Source organism: Zonotrichia albicollis, chromosome 6, assembly GCF_047830755.1.
Source record: "Zonotrichia albicollis isolate bZonAlb1 chromosome 6, bZonAlb1.hap1, whole genome shotgun sequence".
Taxonomy (NCBI): domain Eukaryota; kingdom Metazoa; phylum Chordata; class Aves; order Passeriformes; family Passerellidae; genus Zonotrichia; species Zonotrichia albicollis.
The window spans coordinates 27,662,145-27,688,941 of record NC_133824.1 but is presented as its reverse complement, the minus strand read 5'-3'; the positions used below and the strand labels follow the sequence as shown (position 1 = coordinate 27,688,941).

The 26,797-nt window shown below is 42.4% G+C and overlaps 2 protein-coding genes across 5 annotated transcripts in view; both read left to right on the top strand.

The window, feature by feature from the left end:
* COX16 (cytochrome c oxidase assembly factor COX16) overlaps positions 1–5,585 on the top strand; it is a 46,894-nt gene extending 41,309 nt beyond the window's left edge. For 3 of the 4 annotated variants that reach the window (XM_074542888.1, XM_074542889.1, XM_005479953.4), the window contains one exon: positions 4,148–4,332. In XM_074542888.1, the coding sequence (XP_074398989.1) occupies positions 4,148–4,264 (117 nt within the window). In that variant the 3' untranslated portion in view covers positions 4,265–4,332. Of the gene's footprint in view, positions 1–4,147 lie in introns of all 4 variants that reach the window. The other variant, XM_005479952.4, reaches the window with a different exon arrangement.
* The window catches only part of SLC8A3 (solute carrier family 8 member A3), a 145,232-nt gene continuing 123,268 nt past the window's right edge, over positions 4,834–26,797 (top strand). The window contains exon 1 of the mRNA XM_074542862.1: positions 4,834–4,968. The gene's annotated coding sequence lies outside the window, so the exon portion shown is untranslated. The remainder of the gene's footprint in view (positions 4,969–26,797) is intronic.

Here is a 26,797-nt window from a genome sequence, read left to right as displayed (position 1 = left end):
TCACAGAATTTATTTCATCAAGCTGTAAAGTAAACAGGATTCTCTTATCCCTCCTTTCACATGTGAGAAACTGAGACTAAAGCCAAGCATTTTTGCAAGTGGCCACCTTGAATTTACTCAGCCTGAACACTAATAGCTCTAAATGAATTTCTGCAGACTTCAGTTTGTGTATTGGGGCATGAAGACTATCCTGCAAGAGTAGAATTCAAGCTCTCTTTTTAAATTTTTATCTTTTTAAGACTGTCAGAGGCTTATAATTTGTACTTAAGCCAGGCATTTGAACCAGCAATTAAGAAGCGAAGGTCTTTTTATGTCCTTTTTAATACCTTTGCACTAGTCAAGCCATTTGATAAGTCTTAAAAGTCAAGTGAGGCAAACAGTTGAGCATATTTTCCTTTCTACTGTGCCTGTCTGAATAACTGCATTTTTCCCTTGAATTTACAGCTTCTGTCAGTCCTGTACTCTTAAGAGGCAGTTTAGCTGATTTAGGGAGTGAATCAGTAGATTTAATGGACTATACTGATCTTACTTTAAACAGCTAATTTTCAATATCCTTTGGGCTATTTCAGACAAGCAGGAAAAGTGCTGCTGATCTGATCTGATTACATTTCAGGGTAGTCTCCAATGATTGAGTGTTTAGTACATTTGAATTGGGAGAAGAAGTGTTTCAAGTTTTAGCCTTCCAGTTCATATGAATTTCAGTTTAGTAAAAGCTGGAAGTAGTTTAACATGTGATGTGATGTCTTCATAAAGTTAGGTAGGCAATGTCCAAGTGGCTCAAATGAAAAAAAGAAATAAGAAATTAAGAAGACCTAGCCGGATAAAATGGAAGATATTGACTTCAGCTTCATGTGAGACCAGAACTAGCTGTTTGCCTGAATTCTCACTGTACAGCTCAGGCAATCTGAAGGAGCTGTGTAACTTTGCAGCTTGTGCTCCACCTAATTAAGAGGACTGTCAATCTGGTTGTATTCTCATCACTAAGATGAATTTGCAATGTAGCTATGTGCATGTCTTTAGCCTACATCCAATGTAGCTGTTTATTCTGGGATGATTCTGTTGTAAGAATTTTCATATCAGTGGCCAAGCAAAAAGGGTAGGGTTTTACTCAGCTGTATGTGAGGTACTCTCTTGGTTTAACCCCAGCAGCCAAGCCCCACGCAGCTGCTCATGCACTCCTCATGATGGGAAGGGGGAGAGATTCAGAAAGGTAAAAGTGAGGAAACTCATAGATTGAGATAAGGCCAGTTTAATAGCTAAAGCATAAGGTGCTGGTGTAAGCAAAGTGAAACAAGGAATTCATTTACCAATTCCCATGAGCATCAAGTGTTCAGCCATTCCCAGGAGAGCAGGGCTCCGTCACATCTAAAGGTTGCTTTGAAAGACAGACTCCATCTTTCTGAATGTCCCCCTGTTCCTCCTTCTTCCCTCAGCTTTACATGCTGAGCATGGTGCCATATGGTGTGGGATATCCCTGTGGTCAGTTGGGGTCACCTGCCCCAGCTGTGTCCCCTCCTGTGCACCCTCAGCTCACTGAGGTGGGGTGGAGTGAGAAGCAGACAGCGTTGGCACTGTGTGAGCTGCTCAGCTGTAATGAAAACGTCCCTGTGTTACCACCGTTATTTTCAGCACAAATCCAAAACATATCCCTATACTTGCTACTATAAAAAAATTCTACCCCATCCAGAACCAGCACAGATACATATGAAAATAGCTATTCAATAGGAAAGCATTGCAGAACAGATTCTCACATCCCCTTTCAGTAGTGACACTCCTTCTTTTGCTTATCCATATGCAACAGCTGTGCTCTGTTATTCCAAAATTGGATAGCTTCAGTTCAGAAAGTTGGAATGTCAAATCATTCTGCCCTCTGATGACTGATAACTATCCCATAAACTAAATTTTTGCAGATACTCTTGCTAGTAAGGAAGGTGCTTTCTTCTTGAATTGCAGTAAGATACTACAAAGTCTTTATACATGATACAAAATGTAAATGATCTCTATGAATACAATGATAATAAAAAAAATGTAGTCTTCCTATGTATGCATTAGAATCTTTATTTCTTAATTGATTAATAGATCTCATTTGTCATCTCAGGCAGTGCCATTCATTGCACTGCACATTGTAACCTTTGGTTGTTTCATTCTGTCAGTGTATCCCAGTGTGTTTTCTAGGTACCTTTATGGTTTCTATTAGAAGCTGCCAAGATACTTTCTGGTACTGATTTGTTTGGATATGATAGTTTTGAAATGCTTCCTGTTTTTGACAAACCTGCTCTCTATAAAGCCTCTGTGAAGTTTCAGGGACAAATTAGTATAAACTTTTTGGTAAAGATCCTCAGTACGCATGTGTCTTTTGATAGACTTCTTTGTGTAGCCTATCTTTAGATACCACAAGTTTTGTTGTACTTATTTTAAAAGTTGATTAATGCTCAGGCTTTGGGAGACAAACAACTTTGGAATAGTTGAGATCCTCACAGGTGTGTGATACCTTTGTGTTGAATTAAATCAGCATGCATCCCTTCAGTTAAAGTACAAGGTTATTTTAAGTGTAGTTTCCTTGAAGCTTCCATTCGAATCAGATGTTAAATTCCGAATTTGCAATCAGAGGAGATAGTCACTGATGGATGATGTGTACCTTTCCTCCTTCTCTCTCCTTTCATGTCAGTTCAGCTCCCTCATGGGGAAATGAAGTACCAGCTAAGCATAAGATGTATAAAGTAGTAAAGACAATTCTTCAGAAAGACCTATGCCAACTCAACAGAAAGTTCAGTTGCTCTTACCTTGTGAAAGTCTGCTATGTTTGTGCCTGTGTTCTCATATATCTTCTGTAGAGTGTTGCCTAATTTCTTTTGATATCTGACTAACCTCATTTCAATTTCCTCAATTGTAGAAGTGTCAGGAAACTTTCACATAACATGAACTAAGCAGTAGGTCTATTCTGTTATAGCTGTTGAATTTTTCTGCAACTATTATTCAAGTCCCTGGGTGTTTGCCATTTATTTGAATGATTGATAGTAGACAAATTAGGCCACAGGCTCAGGACAGGGTGAAGTATTTTCTGGTGTATTTTTACAGCATTTGCTGAGATGAGGCCTTGATCACAGGTCAGGTTTGAGTCCTACTGCAGTTAAGTATCATTCATTACTGGAATGCAGTGTTGCCCTGTTCAGTAGCACCTAGGACAGTGCTGATTCTGGCAGTGGTGCAGACCTTCTTCTCAGTCTCCCCACCATGTCCAATGTGCTGTTCCACAGCTGGCCTGTGGGACTTGAGGTCTGTGTCCTGGGAAGGGACAGCTAAATGGGACCTCTGCCAATGGGACTGTGGAGATTCGATACATGTTTGTGTTCTTTGACTGTAGCTCATGGTAGGTGAGGTCAGAAGGGCACATGTTCTTCATTTATGTTGCCTCTAAGTCATTGGTAGTTCTATGGGGGGATGATAGGAGTAGGCAAAAAAAAGAAAGGTAATTAAATCTAGTTTTTCAATACCAGACAGTTCAGTCAGGTAGCATATCTCATATATGACTTAGTAAGAGGCCTGTCTGTGGTGGCTGGGTGCCATGGGAAACTAGTCAGCAGAAAGCATTGCATACCTCTCTCAAGTTAAAACCACATGGATTGAAGGGGTTTGCACTGCTGCTGTCTCTCTTTGTGCTAGATAACTAATCTTTTCCAGCATGCTTTGTATATTTGCTGACAGGATACTTCAGCTCACTAATTACTAATCCTTCTGTTTGAGCTATACCAATACTTGTCACTCCTACTACTTCAGTGTTTGGCAGACTTGCAGTTGAAGAACAGATCTGGAAAACAAGGTGAGAGGAGAAAAAGTGAATACAAGGTGTCTTCAGTCTTGCTCAGATCCTGCAGTGCTTCCTGTCCTTAAATGTTACTTATCTGCTGACAAGCAGATTCAGTAATGCCTATCTTAGTCATTTATGTAGAAGTATGGATAACGACTAGGTTTTTCTTCCTTGCTGAACTTCTCATGCAGACTAGATTAAAGTTCAACCCAATGGTGATATTGAGTTTCTTGTGAAAAAAAAAAAAAAATCAGTTTGGAATCATATGTACTTTAAATCATGGATCCGTCAAGGTGACCCTGTTTTTGTTTTTTTTTTTTTTTTGCTGTTTGTCTGCAGAAGCTGGACAAATCCAACTTGGATAACTGGGAGAACATCAGAGGACCCAATCTGTGGGAAGATTCCAGGACGGTTCAGAAACAACGGCGGGAGGCTCTCCGTCTCAAGACAGAGTGACTGAGAAAGCTACCTTTGGTGCCTCTGGGAAAAAAAAGTCTCAGGCTGGACTGTCTTAATTTTTAATCCAGTGTCAGGAACGGACATGGGAACATTTGCACTGAACAATTCAGCTGGTGTATATATAAGTAACTGTGAGATCAGTCCAAAAAGCATTGTACTATATGAAGCTCTTTGTTTGCATCCATTTGTGCAGAGTACCATGGGCTGCATATGTGAATTTTCAATTAAAAAAAGCTGATTATTCTACTGAGAATATCCCACTGTTTTTCAGTCTCTAACATTCAAAACTGCTTCAGCATGGAATAACATTTCAAGAGTCACTTGTCAGTACCAGAAGTTGTCATCCTAATGAGAACAACAGTGCTGTCATCTAGATGTGTGTGACCAGATAAGTGCTGCTTCACAGAGTCCCTGTATGACTTCAGGCCCTTTAGCTTGGAAGGGACTCTACAGGCATATGAGCTGTTCAGAACAATGAGTCCAATTTTGGCTAAATAATACTCTTGTGTTTCATTTCCAAGGACTGCATAAAGGCATGTACTGAGTGTCAGCTGATAATTGGTCAAATAACATTTGTTTAGCTGTGGTTAAATTTCTGTGATTAGTTTATCAATACCTTCATGCAGGCTGGACCTCTGCTCTGGAACCTCTCAGTTTAAATTGGAAGAACTCTTCCTTGCAAAGAGCTGTGCTGCTTCTCTGTGAGTAAATATTACAGCAGAATCTTCTTCAGCCACTACATAGTGGCAGAGCTCATCTTACATGTCTATTTGTGCATGTGCATAGAAATTTTTTTATGTTCCAATCAATTCTTCTGAAATGCTTGTCTTTTTATATTTGTCTTTGTGTGCTAAATCTTTGCTGTTAGAGGACATTGTGCTAACATTCAGGACCCTTCTGCCGAGAAAGCTCAAAGAAGAAGCATCTACTCAAGTTTTCAAATTAAATGAAGCTTTTGATAAGGAGTTGCAACAGACTTGTGAAACTCCTCATCAGAGGAATGGAGCAGTAGAGCACACATTAACAGCAGAATCTGGTTTCAAAACTCTCAGTGACACCTATATGTAAACTATAGAACTGCTTTTGGAACTGCTTTTGAAAAAGGTGTGGCCTTACTCCCCTCTGCAGGATGTGTCAAATGTAATCTGAATGTCCTTTTGGACATTTTTAGGGTAGCCTCCTCATGTAGATCTTCTCTCAGCACTTCATTTTCTTTATACTGTCAGTGGTGAGGCCCAGTCTTTCACTCAGGAAGAAGAATTAACACTGATTTTTAGGGAGTTATAAAGGAATTAATAAAGCATCACATGAAATATCTTAGGCATGTTTTGTGCAAGTTTTCTTCTGATAAGAGTTGTGAAAACCATCAGAAAGTGGTGGATGAAATCTGGAACAAAGTTGGAGCTGTGCGTTTGTGTGTTTCGCTGTTCAAGGTCATAGACATCTCTGCTTCTCAATCGAAGTATGAACAAATTAAACCACCCAGAGAGGAATAAGAGGATCAATGCAGGAGTAGGAAATAAAAAATAGGGAAACCTATATAGGGAAACCAGTGAAAAGCTGGAATACTGTGAAGGGATAGAATGTAAGAAAATAGTGCAGAATGTAGCCTCACACCTGAGGAGTTGCAGCTGTACTAATCCCCAAAGATTAGGAACAGGCCTGCCCTTAATAGGCCACGGCTGTGTCCAATAAGAAGACGAGCGCTACAAAAGAGTGGCTTAGCTGGGCGAGGAGAGAGTTGGAGTCTGTTGGTTGTGCTGTGAAAAGAGTTGGAATTTGTTGGCTGTGCTGCAAAGAAGAAGTCAGTGCTGCAAGGAGATGCCCATGAGAAATCAATTAGAAGGTATGGAACTTTTGCAATAAGATGACAACAGAATACAGAGGCATTAAGCTGTGCTAGACCTAGACAAGGAGGAAATTGGTTTAATTGTTTTGTCATTAGGCAAATGAAATATAAATATGACAAATAAGGAGTAATTAATACTGCATAACTTCAAGGCTTAAATTGAAGTTCAGGTGCAGTTCCACTGACTGTAAGATTGATCATTCAAAGGACATCAGAGCTTTGGCTACACTGACAGTGTTCTCTCAGTTAGGACTCTGGCTGCATCACACTACTGTTACAGTGAGAGCTAGACCATTGGAAATGTATCTTTACATTCCCCACTGGTGTGGACTCTGCATATTCACTGCCTTTTTGAGAGGATGCACATCTTCCTTTTCCCTGCTTTCATTGAGGGAGATGGGAAGCTGGCATTGCTTTGCATATGGAGAGGTGTGCTCAGCTCCCAGGCTTGCACGGTGCCTCACAATATGGACCAGCACTGCTCCTGAAATAAACACACAGCTTTCTAAGAACAGCATGTGGAAGAGAAGCAGCCCCTTTCTCCACAGGAAGAAGCAAAAAGTTATTTCTCTTACATGAAGCCCTTATCCATTTTCTTCGTGAACAAAACACTCACTGAAATATCCTGTGTATTTTTAGTAATGTGATATTCTGCAAAGACTGTTTTGGGAATGGTCATATTATTTCAGCAAGTTTGGAATGTAGTTGTAGATAATTACTTATTTGGAGCAATTTCTTATGTCCTAACTTAGGATCCAGTCTTAGTTGATTGTTTGCTGGTTGTGTGGTTTCCCCTGCCTTTCTTAGGCACTAACTGCTTCTGAGGGCATATGTGTAACTACCTTTGAAGTGGCTTCTCTGGAAAGCAATGGATTTATCTTAGCACCTCTGAGAAAAAATGATATACAGTTGGAAGACTTTGCAACTTGCCCTTCTCTCCAACTTAGATTTTAGAAGACAGCCTATATGTATTGGTTGTCCACTAAAATAAAAACCCACCATGTTTTTTAATGATGACTTATATTAATAATTTTTTTAATGTTGACTCATTTATGAATTATAACAAATGTCAAACCAACAATAGCTGGTACAGAAGCTGTACTTTTCATGAAATGGGAAGGGCTATTCCAGCAATTCATCTTTATTGCCATGCACTTGAACAATGGCTTGATGTTTTATGCTTTTCTTTTCTAAGCCATTGAATTGGAATAATACTTTTGAAAGGCGTGTTGAGAGTCAATTAAGTCTCTTAAGTTGTCATGCAACCTAGGGTAGAAGGCACTCCAGAAATGTGAAGAATTATAGTTCATAACAGTAGCAGGAGAGGCAAACTTCAGTTAGTTCAAAATTCATGCTCAGTTTGGCTGCTTATTTGAACTATCCTTTTGAAAGCCAGCTAGAGCACTTCTAGTTCTCTTTAAAGCTCCTGAAGACAACTTTGTTCAGCTCCTGAATCATAGTTCTAAATGTCTGTGAGTGGAGGGGGGTCAGAGATAACTAAGTGCAATTGTCAGTCTGAGACACTGATTGACATTTTTGCATTTTTGATAACTGGCATCCACAGGTCTGAGGAGAATGAAAACAAGGCTTTAGTCAGGGGTGTTCAGTATTACCAAGGTAAAATAGAGGACTGAAGAAGCCAGATCTTCTAATCAGTGTTGCTGAAATTAGAAATAAAAGAAGCGAGCCTGGCTAGGTGTCTGTGTATGTGGGCTGAAAAATCAGTTTCAAAATCCCTGTTCTGACAGTAAAGGAGAAGGTGTTTATCTCTCTCATAAAAATTGTAGCAAGGTTGGTGTTTGGGATCTTCCATAACAAGGAAAGCAGCAGGACCTAGAATTGGAAGAAAGCTGGGGCACCTTTCTCCAGGGTGAGGGAGAGATCAGCATAGTCCCACAGATATGTGGGTATCTGCCTGGATGGTTCCTGGTGGCAGCTGTCTGCAGCTCTGTGTGAGATCTGCCCTGTGGATCCTGCTTATTGAGAGTTGTTTTCCTACTGTACTTGGAATGTGCAGATGTGTGGGTGACCCAAAATGCTCAATATCTCAGTTTAGCTGTAACAGATGAAGGAGAGGCTTAGTAAAAGCTGTAGCTGCTGTGGTGCAAAAAAGCTTTCAAAACTACTGAATAGCACAGCAGCTGAATTGTGAAGTTCTAGATACATCTGGAGGAGCAGTTGGATGTTAAAAACTTACAGAATCAGAATGCAGAGAGCAATCTTGCTCATAGTGATCTTCCAAGATCTTAAAAAAGGGTCCAGTACCCAAAAAAGATAGGTCATCGTTTAGTAAGACATGAATGATGAGAGTTTTGGATCAGAATATAGAATGCAGAAACTTCTGAAAAGCAATTTAAGTCTATCCCATCATCAGCTGGGGACCAGTCCCAAAAACCAGAGGAAGAAATCAATTTCTTCACAGAGAACAGCAATTTAGAGAAATTTGAAGGTCAGTGTTCATTGCATGTTTTTTTACACGGACACTTTGTGTTTCACTGTGCTTGCTGTGTATGGGTGAAACTCCAAACAGTTTTCAGCCTGTGAAATAACTACACAGACCCTTGTACTCCTTGATGATCTTGCATTTGCTCTGACTTGCTATGTTTGCATTTCCAGCTTGAATCCAGGGCAAGTTTCATTTTATATTCTGTATTTTACAGAGGCACTTATTTCTGCAAGAAATGGGAAAGCCTAATATTATCCTTTGCTACAAACTATGTCCACTTGAAAAAAAAAAAAAGAAGAAGAAAAGAAGGGCATGATTTAAAGTCTTAGGAAAGCAGAATAACTATTTTTACATTAAGATGGTCAAAGAATTTTCCTTAAAGTTTTTGTGGTTAGAAGAGCTGCTTATTGCCAGTGTTTCAGTGTAAAACCACCTTTCATCCTTCAGTGGCGTGAGGTTCACAAAAAAATTTCCACTCTTATTTTAGACTAGCAGAGTAGAAGCCTTTAATCAAAGGGAGGTAATTGCGTAGTGTTAGGCCTTCATTTCTTACAAGGGCTTGCAACCAGACTCAGCCAATGCACAAATAGTCTCTAGACTTAGAAACAAAACCTCCATACAGATGTTTTTCTTAAAATTTGTACTCTTCCCCAGGAGCCAAAAGCAGTCTTTCATACCACTGGAATCAGACTGACCATAATTTCTTGTTAAGCATGTGTTTAACTACACATGTAACTGTCTTGCTTAACACAGGCAAACGAAGTTTCACCCTCACTGATTCCATGCTGCCTGGGACGTGTTAAAATCAAATGCAACCAAAGCAACAGGGGGTAGTGCTGCAGAAAGGACATATGAAATATGTTTATACATTGCAAATGTGAATGGTATATGTGTCATAGTCACAGGTTCCTTGAGAAAGAAAAAAACCCACATCAAAAAAGTCCCCCAGAAGTAAGGGCGTGCTATACACTGCCATGCCTCTGTAGAAGAAATTCATTCCCTTTCACTCACCGTGTTTGGAGCCTGGCATGATGTGCCTCAGCTGGTGGAAAAAAATGACCATAGCTTCTTAGCATGTCTCTTTCAAGGTAGTTGATGAGATCCTTGATGTTCAATACCAACTCCACTGTGTGTGCTCAGTGTCAAATCCATTATGGTATCAACCTTAAGGAGGCCTAGTGGCTCCCAGGGTGATCCCTTGAGGACCAGGGGCAAGCCCATCTCTCTGCATTACAGATCCATTCTCCCTCCTCTTTCTGTCCTGTCTTCCAGTGTTCCTCCCAAATGGTAACAATTCATTCTGTGAGCCGTTCTTTTCTAATGGAACTGGCTGTAAAATGTCACCTTCTTTTTCTAAAGTTCATGGTCTACCATGAATTGAAGAATAGTTGTTTCTAAATTAATTTGAATTTAAAGCTCAATGTAAGCTCAGAACAGAGACCAGTATTACATCTCTGTAAGGATGGCACCCAGCATACACTGGGATCTCTTTTTATCTTCAGATACACAATGCTGTGCTCTCTATTTTATGTACAAAGGAAATTAAATGTACTTTTTTCTTTAAAAGATGAGATCTTCATCTATCTCCAGCTGTCAGTTCCTAATAATGTTGCCCAGAGAAGTGTTATCTATGATTTAGTGGCTTTAGTGGACTATCTTTTGTTCAACAGAAAACAGCAGAATAAAATTTCAGCTTAATATAGCTCTTTTCTTACTCTTTCTGAATAAACAGAGGAAAAGAGTAGAGCAAGAGCAAAGATTCTTGAGTTCCACACTCAATTTTCTTCTACTTTTTAGTAGATAGGGCATTTTAAGAAAGGAAAGGAAGGGAAGAAAAAAGAAATACAGAAAGCAAAAACGCTTAGGGACAAAAATAGTAATAGAAAACAGTATTTTTGTTCTGACTGGTCCCTCTGGATAGAATAGAAAGGAAAATTATTTTTGTCTCAGGAAAAATGTCTGAGCTCAAAAAATACTCAGGTCCAAATGAAAAGTCAGGTATAATATTTTGCAAGTCAGTGGTTTTAGAAATACTTTTATTTGGATGAAGTACAATGTTTTATTTTCTTTTTTCACGTTTTTCCATTCTTGATTCTTCTTCATCAAGAACCTTAACTCTGGAAATGAAAAACCACCACTGATCTTAAAAATGTAGTTTTGGCTTAAAAGATTGACTGCACAAAATGCTTCAGCAGTTTTCAAAACTTTTCACAGAAAGTGTTCTCAGTGAGAGTAAATCTATCAAAAATAGGTCTTTCTCAATGAGCAGATTGCAAAATGTCAATCAAGCAGAGTTAAAAAAAAATTGTAAAATATCTTTTTTCAGGGTTCACCAGTCAGTTTCTCTGTTAGTTGGTGAGAGCTGGTGCTCTTTACTGATGAGGATATGACTGCACACCCTTGTGGCTGTGCCTGCCAACCTCCTCACCAGATATGCACACCTACATTCAGAAAGTGGCACTCTTGCAGTTCAACAGAGCACTGCTCAGTGAATCGTAAGAAAATACCTACCCCATATTGCATTCAATATTCTGCTGTGCCAGGTAATGTCAATGTAAATTTTACACCAATTGATGAAGTTTCCTTGAAAACTAGTTCCTTCTCCTCTCTGCTTTTGCTAATTCCATAGCCTAAATTTGTTCGTCCAGTTTCTGTTAAATTGTCACTTTTAGATATTCAAACAGCATGCTCAGATGTCATGATACATTAAGAAGAAACCCAAGATTTTTCCCAGTGTAAAAAAAGACATCACTGCTGCTTACATGCTTCAGGGTTTCCATAATTTTAAGTTACCTGTCTAGCAACAAACTGGCAATCAAATATGGAAGTACTGCAGTCCTACTCATGTTCATGTGTATTTGAAGTGTCTACAGTCCATACAGTTCAGGACTCATGTCTTACCATTATTTGGCTATCCACCCCACCACCACAGATGCTCCTTTGCCTTGCAAACATCCTGACTCAGATGCAATTAAGGATGTGATTAAAGATAAACACATATTTTCAGCACAAAAATCTGAGATTACGCATTCCCTATAACGGGCCTTTTGGGCTGAAGGCTCCCTGAGAAGTATAAACATCTTAATTGGCTATGCTGGAATAATAGCAAAAATTGTAGGTCTTGTTTTCATCATCCCTTAAATCAAGAGGAACTTGAATACAGTTTGATTAAATTTTTAAAAGTTCACCCTAGCCCTGATATGGGTTTTTGGCGACGATTTAAAAGAGAGTTATGACAGTGTTTTGCAACTTGGCTTAGAGAAGTCATTGCAGAGAAACTGCTGGGAATATTCACAGTATGTTTTTGTTAATGTAAAACCCCCTATATTTTAAATAATCAGAAATTGAAATGTCTTAAGTATTTCTTTGAATGTTTGAATTTTAGTGTATCTATCTTCTAGGACCAGCATAGAACATGTCCATTTTTAAGTGGGCTGAGGTTTCTGACTTTGCAAGAAAAAGCTGGATATGGAGGCTTGTATTTTGTATCGACAGACCCAGTTGGCTGGGCAGAGATTTGGAATATGAAAGGAGAAGGAGACCTTTATCTCCTATCTTTCATCTATTCAAGAAGATTTCTTAGCCCTGTAATGAATAATTCACAACAGAAATTAAAAATTGAGCAGTCTTTGTCCCTTGACGCTACACGGGGTTGTGCAGTGTTACCTGACAGGTCCATTTTTCTCACACACACTGGTCATGATCTTAAAAGTTCTGTCGTTGGTGTGCACTATCCACTTTAACAGCCACATACTCCATACAGTCTTTGTGTATCTCCCTTTCAGTGTGTTCAGGTAGTGCCAAGAAATGAGAACTGGTGTCAGTTCTGTATTCTCTGCCTTGAGATGCTGTAATCTAGGATCTGCTGCAGCAGTCAATGAAGGTGTCTCTGTGCCTTGTTCTTTTGTCCTTAGAGGAATTTCTTCTGCCCATGAAGGATTCACAACTTTGCTTTCTTTGCATAAGGGGTGTAACAGAAGATCTGATATTTGGAAAATACATAATACCTTAAAACCATCATCTCTTATGTGTTTTCATATGACTATGAAGCTGTTTTGTAGAGGGCCTGCATTATATATCAAATGTATGTGTTGATAGAAACACACATATTTAGGCAGCTCCAAAGAATTTTCCTCTCTGTACACATACAGTGGCGCTCTGGAGCATAGTGTCCCTTCACCATCAATGCCCTGCCAAGGTGGGGACTTACAAGGATCATCTCTGAGATATGGATGGTTGCCTTAGCAGGAGCTGTCTCTGCCCAGGTTGCACAGAAGAGGCTTCATTTTCCCACTGATGTGTAGTAGCTTCATAGAAGTGAAGTGTCTGTGCAAACATTTACATTGTGACGTGCAGTGATCATATCATTCGGGGTACGTCTGCCAAGGTGTTGAACTGTGCTCTGCTGCTTCCCCCCTTCCACTCATCTTGGAAAGCACTTGAGTGATGAGTTTTGGTCACTTTGCCTTTGTAGGTCTTGTTTTGGGTGAGCTGTATCCCAAGAAGTCTCCTTGTTTGGCTTTCATGGATGTTAAGGCCAAACTTTGGAAGGAGTGCTTGCAAAAACAGCAAAGGCTTGTGTACCTCTGCAAGTGCTTTTGTCCTGTCTCCCTTGACTCTCTGGTAACAGAATTACCAGCTCTGAATGAGTTTGAAAATTGGGGCAGCTCTGATATTGCCATTTTTGAAAAATTTAATATTTCTTCTTTCTCTTGAAAATTTGATACGTTTCTTGACAGCTTAAAAAAAAAGATTCTCTCAGTAAATTCTTATTACAATGATCAATAAATATCTTAGTGTGTCACACTGGTGTTTAGATAGAAATTGCAATCCCAGCTTTGCCTAGTACAGAGGCAATATATGTAAGCTACTTTTCTGACAAAATCTGGAAAATCATGGCATGGACAAGGGTAAGTTATATTATAGACTGAATGTAGTCCTGTCTGCTGGCTGAAATAAGGAAATACATCTTTCCACTTCAAAAGCAAAGTTTTGCTTAGACTATCCTTCAGCCAAAGCTCATGTTGTGTGGGGAGTAAGGTCAGAGGATCCACAGCTCCTCTAAGTCATCAAGGAGCAATAAAAAAATACTTTCTGCCATTAAAGATAACCTTGCGTACAGCAAGGGCACAAACAGTGTGTCAGCAAACTGGCCCTGTGAGACTACTTTATTGATGCTGCTTCAGGTGTCTTGCAACATGCAAAACAGCATTATTATTACAGTAGATAACTGCAACAGACCTTTCAGGATTATATATTAAGAGCAGCCAGGCAAATGCCATCTGCCTTACATGATAAATTCTAAGTATTATTCCAGAGAGGTTTGCCTGCATCTCCTCTGCAGAGGACATAGAGGCAGCTCTAAGTCACTTTTGTCCTCAGCCCCCTCCCCATTGTCACTTCATGACCTTTTGGCTAAGATTAGTTGTGGTATCAGTTGAAGTCTTGGCTTGTGCTGCATTTGGGGGCTCTGTCTGGCCAGGCAGCAGGCTGGGCTCAGTGACCTCCTAACTTTTACCCATCTGTAGCTGCTATCATTCCTGCTCTTTAAGAGACCTGGCAGCTTTTAGAAGTCAAGTTTCATTTAACGTGCCTTGAAAGTACAGCTGAAATGCATTGCCCTGAATTACTTCTGTTTCAAAATGCAGGTGGGTCTTGGCTCTCTAGAGTGGGTGAAATTGTAGTGTAGCTTGATTCCCTTCTGTTGAAAGCCACTAAAAACATTTATCTGCAACAGAAGAGTCTTTACTTTTTAAAGACTGCTTTAATACTTTGAAGATATATAACCCCAACATTTTTGGAAGATAACCACAGGTAAGTCCTTTGAGAGCTTTTCACCCTTGCATGAATGGGGTTCTGGGGCCAGGCAAAAACATCTCTGATATAGGAAGACCTTAAAATACTGTGATAATATGTTTGTACCTGTCTAGGTTTGTAAACTTCTTAAATCCAGAGCTAAGTATTAACAAGGGACACAGTAATTGCCAGCCAGACTTAGTGTCTGAAAACCTTATCTAATCCTGGCTTTTATACACAGATCTATTAACTTGATCTGGGTGGTTTGTTATGTTTTGTGTTTTTCCTTAACTCACTTGTGGAACTAGAAATAATATATATTATCTCTAGAAGAGATCATACAATGATACAATGGAACTTTGTGTGTAACTCAATTAAAGGCATTTCGCTCTAAGTATTCCCATATCAAACACAGTAACTATAGGATATCTTCCAGTCTTTGTGTCGGCAGAGATCACTTAAAAACTTCACCTGCAGCTGTCCTTTGTAGAGGAGGTACATGCAGGATGCTGTGAATTTGCCTTTCACCTAGGGAGGGCTGGCCATGTGCCCTCCAAAGCCACTTTCTGGGTCAGCGCCAGCCAGCCCTTTGCATAGAGAAGGATGTAGGGGATTTCTGCTGCAAAAACTCTCCGGCTGGCTTTTATAGGAAGGCTGCAATATCTTCCAGAGCGTTAGTCTCTCAGCTGATTTTTGTCTCAAAGATCTGTCTGGTCTAATGACACAAATTGTTGGAGGCCAGGTTTTGTTCGCTGTCTCTTGCTGCTATTTTTGGGATGTGATTTTTCTATTTTGGTCGGCTGGGTGTGGAGGGAGTGTTGCTATGCTTTACGGAACACTGCAATTAGATTCACTCAAAACAATCATGATTAATAATTATGACTGGTTTGTTACTAAAAAAGGGAAAGGTAGAAACAACTAATAAGCCACAGTTAATTTGAAGGCAGTATCTGTCTCTCTGTCTCTTTGAAGAGCTTTTAGCAGACCTAGGAGCACTTGGGCTCTCCTTAGGGGATAGGAAAGCCCTCATTTCTATACTTGGCAGTGAGCCTTGCTCCAGTGTAAGTAATCCGACGAGTTCTCTGATGGAGGAATCTCACTTACCAGTCGGTGAGTCCCAAATAACCGCAGCATCTGGGCAAATCTTAGCTGTGTTCCTAATAATTAGCAGAAGTATTTGAATCCATAATGGCAGGGAAGAAGCCAATGAAACAGCTTTCCCAAAACAAATCAGTGAATAAACACTGAAAATTTTCAGTCCGAGTGAAATCTGTTTACCCAGGATAGCTTCTTTTTTCTGTGAGTACATGGCCTCAGGCCCGCGATGTGGAGTAGGAGCTGTTACTACCTGAAATCGCACTTCATTATCCCATTAGAAGCTGAATAGAGAAGTGTCACACTAGCCTGCGGCCGCTTGCCCGCCTGATGTCGGGGCCAGGGGATGTCTCCATGACAGGAAAGAGAGCTGAGCTGGGAAAACTGGTGCCTTGCACTGCTGGCTCGGTGCAGAGCCTTGGGCAGGACGGGGTCATGTTCTGACGGAGGCAGAGCAGAGCAGAGACCCTGTACGCTGGGAGGGCACTGCCCGCTGCTCGGTGGCGGGGAGCCCTGCATTTCTGCATTTCTGTAGAAATGGAATGGATTTGCCGTGCAGGAAGGGCCTGGCAGCGCTGCTGCCAGTCTCACAGATGCTGCAGCTCGGTGCCTGCTCCTGGCAGCACTCAGGCAAGCAGACTGGTCAGGGGGCGGGGATGCAGCTGTGCCATCCTTGTGGCAGCAGCCCCGCAGAATCTTTGGAGCTTTTTGAAACTCTTAGTTTTTATTTACGTATGTACACACACATATATATTACGTAGTCAGTTCACTTTTGACTTGGTTTCATAGGAGCTGAAAAATTGTTTCATCTGGTTCAAGCACATGAGAAAGTTCTTTAAATAAAATAATCTCTTAAAGTAATGAATTCTTATATCCTGTAGTTGAAGCAGGTAATCTCTCTGCTTAATTTTTCTGTAGAGAGAATTCTTGTTTCTGACTTCAGTAAGGAACTTGTTTCTGTGTGTTCCCAAAGGAGCAATTCCTTAGCCCTTAATACAAATTCTATACTTAAATGATCTTTTGATCAATAACTGCAACATAAAGTAACGTGCTGGGTTTGTACATAAAGAAGTCATCAACATGAAGTTGTTATACAAGGTTTATGTGCTGCTACAAAATGTCCACCTCAAAAAGCTTTTCTCATGTGTAAGAGAATGTAAATGCCTGATTTTAAGAGAATCAAAAATTTGGGGACAACAAAAATGCTTTCAGTTGCCCTTTTCTTCTATGACATTTTGAAAAATTTGGAGTGTGTATTTAAATAAGTACCTTTCAATAGTCCTGTGTTTTTGTCTGTACAAATCAGAGACATAAAGACATTTTCTTTTGAAAAGACAAAGAAAAGCCAATGTCAGTCTCTGAGTTGTGGGATACTGACGCTGATCCTGAGTAGAAATGTTTGTATTTTCTTAATTGTCCTAATACAGAAGTATTTCATAGAATCTGTCACTTGAGGGGAAAATTTTTCCTCTAGCAACTGAGGTCCTGTACCAGACTAATGTGTCCTGGTTTTAGATAAAAACAACCGTGTTACTGGGTATTCTTTCCTTTTGATCCTCTGTTGTTGAGATTTTTTGCCTGCCATTCGCAGCATTTGCAGCTTGCAATTAAGGCTTCTATTTTGAATACCTAATGCATAAGCAAGAATTACCGTATTTTGATATGTCTTTCAAACCACAGCAAAAAAAAATTACATGTTTCAGATGTAACATAAAAGCATTTAAAGCTAGATAAAGTTTATAGTGACCTAATGTTATATGAATAAACTGTAATTTTATTAAATTCTTTCCCATCCCTTAGAAGATTTCCTCTGCAAGTCAGTCTGATATCATCCATAAGCTGATTTTTAAATTTTTTCCCCCCACAAAGAATTGTAAGTGCATTGAGCATTTGCAGCAAGGGAAGTTTAATGTTTGTGTAGTTAACTCTTTGTTTTCTTACACGCTCTTGGTTTTAATTGCTCAGCTTGTGTGCAGGAGAGACTGATTGGGCATTCATCCCTGGTCTGGAATGAATCTTGCAGCACCTGATCTATGCATCCATGTGCCCTATTCCCTCAGGAAGGACAACTTACCCAGCCTGTGGACTGGGCTTCCTAGGGATGTCAGAGAGCTGGCAGGACCTCTGTGGTGCCCAGCTACTGGGAGGCTTGTGCTCTGGGGAAGTGTCCGGCTGCTGCATGTGTGATGGAGCTGAGCTGAGTGTGTCTGCTGTATCCTCAGCCTTATGGTGAGGGAAGGGGCTGTGAGGACCTCAGAGAGTAGCAGAGGTGGACAATAGCAAGGGCAGTGTGGATGCTACTGGGCTAGACTACCCTTTAGTCATGCTGAAGGGCTGGAAGATTGAAAGATGGGCAGGAGAAAGGTTCTCTCCCCTTTGGCTGGACTAAGAGAGTGCTGACTAATGGTCATCCAAACAACTAGACTGGACTCCTAAGTCTGAGCCTTGGTTGATGGTGTTGCATAAAAGGAGGAGATGATGAAAATAAACCAGAGGTCTTGTTCCCCCACAGTGCCTTTCAGATTAAATCACTGTTTGTGGCTAACAGGAAAGATGGAAATTTTGTTCCACCAGGACGGGGGAGTGGAATGAAAGCCCATGTGTATTTTTAGCATTCCTTGTAATCATGTCACCTTTTGAAATGAAAGCATCAGTGCATTAGACTGGAGAAAGTGGGGAGAGGACATCTTCTACCAAGAGAAATGTCAAGCTCAGGGTGGATTGACTGAGTCACACATTGACTGTGAGTGATATTTGTGCTGCCCAGGACAAACCTATCTCCTCCCTGCTGCATGCTTCCTCCCCCTTCCAGCTCCTCGGTTTTATGTGGGTTCCTCTATCATGCATCTCTGCTGGTTGTCTCATCATGCATCTCTTCCTAGGTGATTCTACCCTCCAAACTGTATCCAGCTGGAATACAACCCAGCACACGAAAAATGCTTTGGGATGTTCACCCAGTTTCCTACCCAGAGGGTTGGCAGCCCTGGCAAGATGATGTTACATGCCTTGATGGAAGCTACTTAGCAACGACTTTTTCTATTTTCTTTTGCCTATGAAAAAATCATATCTAACACAAAGAAGAGAGCAGGGTATCTGTTCAGCTATGAATGTTTACTTGCTGTTCACCTTTGAAATGCCAATGAGCATTTGTGCTGTCTAGTTTGAACTGACTGTTGGCCTTGGAGAAATTACTGATGTTGCTCTTGAATGAAATTGTTCCTTACTTTCTAAGGAGGTAGAAAAAGTCTGTCAGTGTCTCCATTTGTAATTAGACACACCCAGGAAAAGGGAGTAATTCCTTCTTATTCCTAACCTTTGTCTAGCCCTCATACATTGGTAAGAAGACTAAACCCAATTCACACTACCCAGAGCAACATTCCTCTGCAGTAGATAAATTCCTTGGTGCTGTTAGCGGCCAGCTCAAGAGGTCTCTTGTTGCTTAGAGGTCTCTTGTAGCTCTCTGCCCCCTGGCTCAGCTTTGGCAGGGAAATGGGAGCACCAGCTGTGAGAATTAGAGGAGTGGTTGGCACTTGCTTTGAGCACACTGTTCAGTGCTGGGTATTTGCCCCTGCAAGATAAAGAAGTGTGAGGGATACCAAGTGTTTGAGGAGCATGGCTGCCATATGCCCAGGCATATGGGATCCATTCACTGCACTTCTCTGTGCTTTGGTGAAGGTGTCATCTGTGGCTCAGGTGACCTTCCTTACTGAACAATGTGGATGTGCAATTAATGCTGTAATCCTTTAAACAGGCCTGTTGTCACAGAGCTTCCTTCAGGTGCCCAAAAGTGTCAGGCAATCATTATCTCTTCCCCCATCCTCCCTCCACTTCTTCCCTTGTGTATTGTATTAAATCTCTTCTCCACTGTACTGGCAGCAAAGTGTGTTGTTTCTGTAGTGTGCCAGGACTTTGGTCTCATGTTTACACTTCCTCCTGCTGTATGGCAGCCACCCATAAGATTAACTAAGCCACGGTGCTGGCTTTCTCCTCTTTCTTGTATATTTTCACTTGAAATGCAGCTTCATGACTTGACTGAAGGTAGAAATGGAACCTTCATACTAAGAATATGAGACTCCCTGAGAGCAGCCAGGCCATGAGAGAGGCTGGCACCAGTGGAGGGAGCTGGGCTGGGCAGCACCATGGTCCCCTAATCTCTCTGCTGCCCCTGGAGCTGCTGCTGGAGTCATGCTAGCAGGTGGAGAGGTGCAGAGTTGTTGGGGAGGCTTTAAGGCTGCCCACTGCAGTGTATGAATGGGACTGGATAACCTTCCTCAGCCTGCATCTGTCCCCCCCACCTCCCTTCTTCCAGTAAAAGCGGGTTGTTTTCACCCAAAGTTGCTCTCTTGGTGACTTGGGCTCATGGTACAAATTTGGGGCATGGCTTTGTCATCCATTTGTATGCACATCAGTATGGTGCCTTGCTAAAGCATCCCCAGTGCCACCCAAGTAAGGCCTCTCTGGCTCTCCAGTGAGGCTTGGCCGAGTTAGGGAGCAGCCCTGTGCACACATAAGCATTTGCTTTAGGGACTCACCCATCAGTTAAAGTGGAATTACATGCTTAACTTACTAAATTACTCTAGGCTTTGCTCAAGTATATAATTAAGAATTATGCACTCAAAGATAACCATTTTTTGGGTTGGGGCTTGCTGTCCTGCTTCCATTTCCCTAAAACCACAAGTAAGTTACTTGTGTTCTTGTCTTTTTCTGCCTGGGCAATGTTTCCAGCTGGGATCAGAGTGTTGGGGAGACAGGAGGAGAGACAGAGGATACAGACCCATAGGAACACTTCATTGTTCTGGGAAACCACTTCAAACCATTGGAGTATTTCAGAGGTCCAAATATAGCTGAAGAAGCTTATTTAAATGTTTCACAGGGCCAAATCCTGGCTGTCCTCCAACTCAAAGTCTTTATTTGAGGCATCTTTCCCTCTGTGGGTGGGTTGGGAAGGAACTGGCGGCAATGGTTGCCTTCAGCCAAGTTGCTGGCAGGGTTGTGTCCCAGAACTGCCACCTGGCCAAGGACTCCGTGGTGTTCAGCAAACTCAGCTTTTCAGACCAAGCCCCTGTGCACCTCCCCTGCCAGTGGTTTCTCCCAGTTCTGTCAGCATGCCAGGGGACAGCACTGGGGCAGGGCAAGCTGCATCTCCCTTGTGGTTAAACCAGCACTGAAGGCTCAGAACAAAGAGGACTGACTGGGCAGTGTGACCACAGCCTCCTCTTGGAGACATTCATCTGCAGAATGAGCCCAGGAAGACCATTTTGCTTGGGTAGCCAGCAGCAAGCAAGGAGCTCCTGTGTAGGAATGGGTCTGAACCAGTAACAGTCACATGCAAAGCCCTGTATCCATCAGCTCCTACATGCTAGTGTGTCCCTGCAGTACTTTTCAGAGGGAGAGGTTCCCTAGTCCCTCTGTGATTTTGGAAAGCTTTGGGTATGGCATGAGAACAGTCAGAGGAAAGCTGTATTGCCTTCTAAAGAAAGGAGTGTACTTTGGTGATGCCCACTGCTGTCCTTCACTGTCACCCCTCTCACCCTTCTCATTTTATCTGCATGACCTGTATTTGTAAAGATGGAGAACGCAGATTAAGGAGTGAAAACCCATCTAGTGTTTATGTGATTTTTAAATACAAGAGGCAGTTTGGGGGGTAGTTTTTCCTTATCTTCGAAGCATTTGCACTGCTTTTCCGGGAACAATTCGCCACAGCTCAGAAAAGGTCTGCCTTGCACTTTGTTTTTGTTGGTTTGGTTTTGGGTTTTAATACCCATTAATTTTATTTGCTTGCTCTCTGCTTTTTCCTTCCTTGCCCAGACTGGACCTGATGCTTTGTGGTGCCTCTTGCACCACCATCTTCCCCTCTGGGCTCTGCAAGGTGTTAGTGCAGGTAGGATGTGTTAGTAGGCAAGGGCTATTGCATGGTTCCTGTGGGCAGCTCTTCTGCTGCCCACACTGCAGGGGCAGAAAGATGTGCAACCACCTAAGCAGAGCTGACAGAGATATGTTCCTGTGTGTGTGCTGTGCAAACAAATATCAGGGGTTGTCAGAAGTCCTCTCTTCTGATATTGGCATTGTCGCAAAACCTTGGAAAAGTGTTGTACCTCCTCCAGGCTGCCTTCTTACACAAGCCACGCTGTCTAAACACATTGAGTAATCCCTGCCTCAGGCTCAAAAACTTCTGCTTGAAATAGTGTAGATCAGTTAAAAGTATAAGATGTTAATTTTAACATCTTAAGTTATTGAAAGCTAGCTGTGTTTCAGAATGCATTGTACCACAGACTAGTTGCTCCCATAACTCAACATTTGGGATCTGACTCTATCCAGTTCTTGTTGTCAAATGTCACTTGTCTATGCAGATGCTTCCAGATTTAAAATCCCATGTCCCCTAGGAGCTTTCCCCTAGGCAACTCCAGTGCTGGTGACTTCCTTTTATCTGCAGAAATGTATTCCCCAGTGGCATTTGGATGCTGCCTTCTCCATGGTGGCATGGCTATGGCTAATGAAAGCTTTGCTTTGCTCTTTCAAACCTTATAATTTCCATGGTGAAAGGACTGATTCTGGGTGGTTTGTGAAGTAATTTTATGAAGATTTTTCTTTGATTCTTGGACTGGATCATGGATGGTACTTATCCTTGTTTCTGCAGCAACAAGCTGTTTACAGTTTATTTTCTCTGTACTAAAGTGCTAACCAGCTTGAACAACAATTTTAAAATGGTGTCATTTACAGTATGTTTAGTATCTAAGGAGAACCAAACCATGTATCTGAGAATATGTCTTTGGAGCAGGCACTTGTTACAGCCTAAATTGGAAGGAAAGTTCCCGTCCCACAAAATGAGTGCTATGTTCAGTGCTGTTGGACTAATCTGGTTCTCACAGTAAACCTAAAAATGCAGTTTCCACTATTCATATAGAGGATTACCTGCCCATACTGAGTAATTTCCACCTTTTTTTTTTTAAGTACAGAGATCTCAATGACAAATTTTGTGTTGCTTCATTGTTATTGTTCATCCTATGCACTCAGTTCAGTCTTCCACAGCCTTTAGCAGCACTGTTTGAACACTGCTTCACCCAACATCTCCTTCCTCCATAACTCCTCTGTGAAATAAGCCAGGAAAGGCAAGTTTGTGTGTGTCTTTGAATGAGAAGCAGCTCTTTCCAAATTCCTGCCCATCACACAGCTGTTCAGTTGCCATTCAAGTTGTTGGGGTTTTTTGTTGTGTTTTTTCTTTTTTTTTTTTTGGTTTTTTTTTTTGGTTTTTTTTTTTTCCCAGAGGCGCCTTCTTGTCCCTGATCTGATAGCAAATGTCTCCTTTCATGTCCTACATCAAGGCTGCTACTTTGGCCTCCTATTCCATTTGCTCCTCTTTTTTAATGCCGTGCCAAACATATTAATGTCAGGCAGAGCTGTCCTGGATCCCTCGGCATCATTCCAAATGCAAAGCCCTCCCTTTGCCCACTGCTCCCCGGCCCGTGTGGGCTGTGGCGGTGGCACCGTCCCACGCACGGCCTGTGTGCTGCCCGTTTGTTGCTCGCAGGGCCGGGTGCCTTTTGGCCCAGCTGGCTCTGCAGCATCCATCCATAAATGCATCCGGCTGCCCTCTAGTGAGAGCTGCCCGCGGGCCCTCGGCCCCGGGAGGAGCAGGGGCCCATGGGGCCGCAGGTGTGCGGGCAGGCCGGGCTGCGCTGCCAGCGCAGGCTGCGGAAGGGCCGCTTCCTGCCCAGCTCTTTGGTGTCCGTGCCACCTCCGGCCCCAGCCTTTGTGGGTACTGCTGCCTCCAGCTCACCCGCTCAGCTTCATCCTCAGGCCAAACAGACTGCAAACCCTTTGAAAATCAGGGAGTGGGGGAAGGAGCAAGCTATTTGACGGGTGATTATGGTTAGGGATTTTCTTCCTATTTATCCGGGTGTAGCTGCATGCAAGCCAGTTGGAACGCTCACTACGTGCCCTGGCGAAACGGAATTTTGCTGCATTGCCCCATTGCAATACAGAGGGAGAAGCTCCTCATCATCCACACTTCTAGTGCACAGGAGGAGTTTATGCAAGCCGAGTGATGCCCTGGCACACGCTGCCGCCGATGCCCAAGTTATGAAGGGAGAGGATCCGGTCACTGCTTTAGTGACAGCCCCCCTGGGCAGCCAGAGCACTGCACAGTGTGACAGCTCTTGCTGGCTCTGGCTTAGCTGGCGATGAGTCACCTTGAGTGCCTGACTTCTTGACAAATCCTGGGAAAAACAGGGCAGTTAAATGTCAGCCAATAGGGAAAATTTCAGCTGGGCTAAGTTAAACTAGCTCTGCAGCTGTGAGGGACACTTGGCCACCAACCACCCACCTGCAGTTGTGGCTGGTTCAATAGCACTCCTCTGCTATGAATCTGCTGGGAGGAGGCTGGTCGGGTGGGCCACAATTTTAAAAGGAAAGTCTGAGATGCTGCTATGGTTGTCCCTCTCCTGAGGCAACAGAGTTTGTCTTATTTTTGAGGCCAGGTAGGTAAAGAAAGAGGCTTTGTCTTCCTCTCCTTCTCAGGAATGTGGACAAAGGTAAAATGAGAAAATGCCTCTGTTTTTGCCTAACGTATTGTTCTTTCCAGGTTCTCAGCTGTATCTTAGTCACTTTAAAAGTTGATCAGAATTATTGATCTCATTTACTCTCCTTATAGCTTGACTGATTCATTATTTGGAAACTGGAGTATTGAGATACAACGAAAAAGCAAAGCTCATCTCGTGGACTGGAACAAAAATGCACTTTAGAGTATCTGAAATCTGTCAGGTGGCTTTTTATTTCTATGGTTTTGTTGAAATACTGAGTCCCGAGAAGGGGACTGTGACCCACTTCTGTGCTGTAGAGAGGATTCTGGCCTCCTGGTCCTCTAGAGAGAGGCTCTTTTGCTGCTGCCCTTGTGTGCTTTCCTCAGCTTCCCTGAACCTGCATCTCTGGGGAATGGCAGCTTCTGCTAGGAGAAAAGGTGGAAAGCTGCAGCAGCATTTCTGCATCTGGCCAGGCAGCTCTTGCCCTTTAGGGTTGATGGTTTGTGGTGTAGGAGACAGACCTAACCCTTCATTCCCTTTCCTTCTGCAAAGTTAGCTTTGCACAAGCTTCCCTCAGAGCTGTATCTCTCATTTTAGGTGTTTTAAGTGGGCTCGATGGTCAGTCAGAAGAGCACTGTGGGAAAGCTCAGTAAAGAATATGGTTGACTCTTTAATGCTAGGAGAAGTGAGAGCCACCTTTTCCAAAAGCTGTGCTCAACAGTGAGAAGTTTCAGATGACTCACCTGCTGGAAAGAAAAAAAAAAAAAGTAAAGTAATTCCTAATTCTGGACACTTCTTGACCTACTTCCAAGCCATATTCCTTCCCTACCACCACCCACTGTGAGAGCACAAGCTTTGCAAGGAATATTGCCGTGTGGCTGTTAATGGTTAAATGCAATTTTGTTTATTGGATGTTTTGGAAAACATAGAAAACGGCTAAGTGCACAGACAGACTGTTGCATCCAAAATGATTTACTGCTTTGCCTTTTATAGCTTTTGATTACATCAGGTTGCTGCATCAATATCTTTTCTGTGCAGTCCAGCCTGGTGGGGCAGCAAGGCAAAGAATATTGTTGCTAGGTAGTTTTCCAGGTGGTGTGGCAATTAAAGTAACTTTCCTGGGGGACGTAGGGCTGATCACCCAAAGCTGGGAAGCAATTTAAACTCATGTATGTTCCGATGCTTGCCCAGCCCATAGACATAAAATAAAAATTCAATGTTTTAATGAAATATTTGGGTTGTTTTGCTTAGGACTGCCTGGCTGTACTTGAGCAAAAACCTTGCCTGAGTATTTTACTACGGCTGTCTTTGTTCAGGTTGCAGTCTAGAAGTACAAAAAGCTGTCCATAGCAAGGGATGAGTGAAGGCTGTGAACACAGCTTTGTACTTTAAAGCCTCTAGAATATGAAGCTGTTTAGATCCAGTTCAGAAATAGGCATCAGTAGCAATGCCTTCCCCCAGTCTGGGATTCACAGGCTTTGTCTCCTTAAAAGTATCAGTAGGGTAGGATCCAGAACTTAGTGCCCAGTGCCATGTTATGGCTGTCTTTGCACCTGCAGGTCTCGTGGTCCTTGTAGGAAAGTGTCCTCCTGACTGCCCAACAACTGAGGAAGCCAAAGAGGGGATTGAACTTTGAGGATCCAGCAAAGCCCACAGCAGGAACAGATTCCCAGTGTTCTGATATCTCCTGTGAGGCCAAATCTGAATCCAAAGGAGATTTTTTTTTCTTGTATTAGAAGATCTTCCCCTCCACTGTTGTGGTCCACTCCCTTCAGCAGGTAAACCAGCTTTTCCTGAAGGATGCAGGAGACAGCAGAGGAAAAGTGACTAAGGTGGTGTGCCCGGTGTATTACCTCCACAGTGGCCCAGAGCAGCTGGGACAGGAGGGAAAAGGGCCCAGTGCACTGAAAGAGCTTTCCTCAGAGAGGACAGGAAAAGTGAGGCTAGAAAAGCAAATGCTAGAGCAGTTCTCTTGGTGAAAGAGGCAATAGTTGTGACCTTAAGCCCCAATACAGAATGGGGACAATACAGACAATACAGAATAGGGAAGGCCATGTGAGACAAGGAGGCTCCCTGGTGAAAGCCATTTTCATCAAGAGTTCAATTTCCTACTGCAGCCAGAGCTTGTGCCTGATGAGTGTACATCTTAAAATCAGATAGACTTTATATCCTATTCTTTGGCTGTGCACTAGACACAAGGAGTGATTGCAGGAAATTGAACACAGGACTGCATGTCTGCAGCTTTGGGGAATGTTATGGCATTAGCAACCCGACCAAGGGTCTCCTTCTGGTGGCTCTGGAACTCACAGAAACACAGCACAGATCCTCAGATCCAATTTCCTGCTCCCCTTTATCCTGGGTGAACATGTCAGTCAGAGTGACCTCCTGTCATTATCAAGTGATCCATCATATTAAAACAAGGGGGAAGGAAAAACCACAGTAGAAAGGAAAATTAATGTGTTGCAGACTTTGAAGTACTTCCCCTTTCATCCTAGCCCATAAAACTTTGATTTAGTTTTGTATCCTGGCTCAAGGGTTTCTCTCTGTCCCAGTGTTCTGATCAGTCTGGTTTGGATGCTGGTGAAAACCAAGCAGTACCTGCACCAGTGTGTGCTAACCTGGCCCAAGGCAAGTGCCCTGGGCGACTGTCACTTGACTCATGCTGGCTAACAGCATTGCATGCCAGGGAAGCAGGCTCATTGGTGCTGCCCCAGGTTTGTGCCCCTTCCCCTCCAGGTTTAATAAACAACAAACTGTCAGAGGGTAATGCCAGGGGGGATGGTGACCTTGTGCCAGGCTGGTGTGTGAAGGAGGAGGACCTGCAG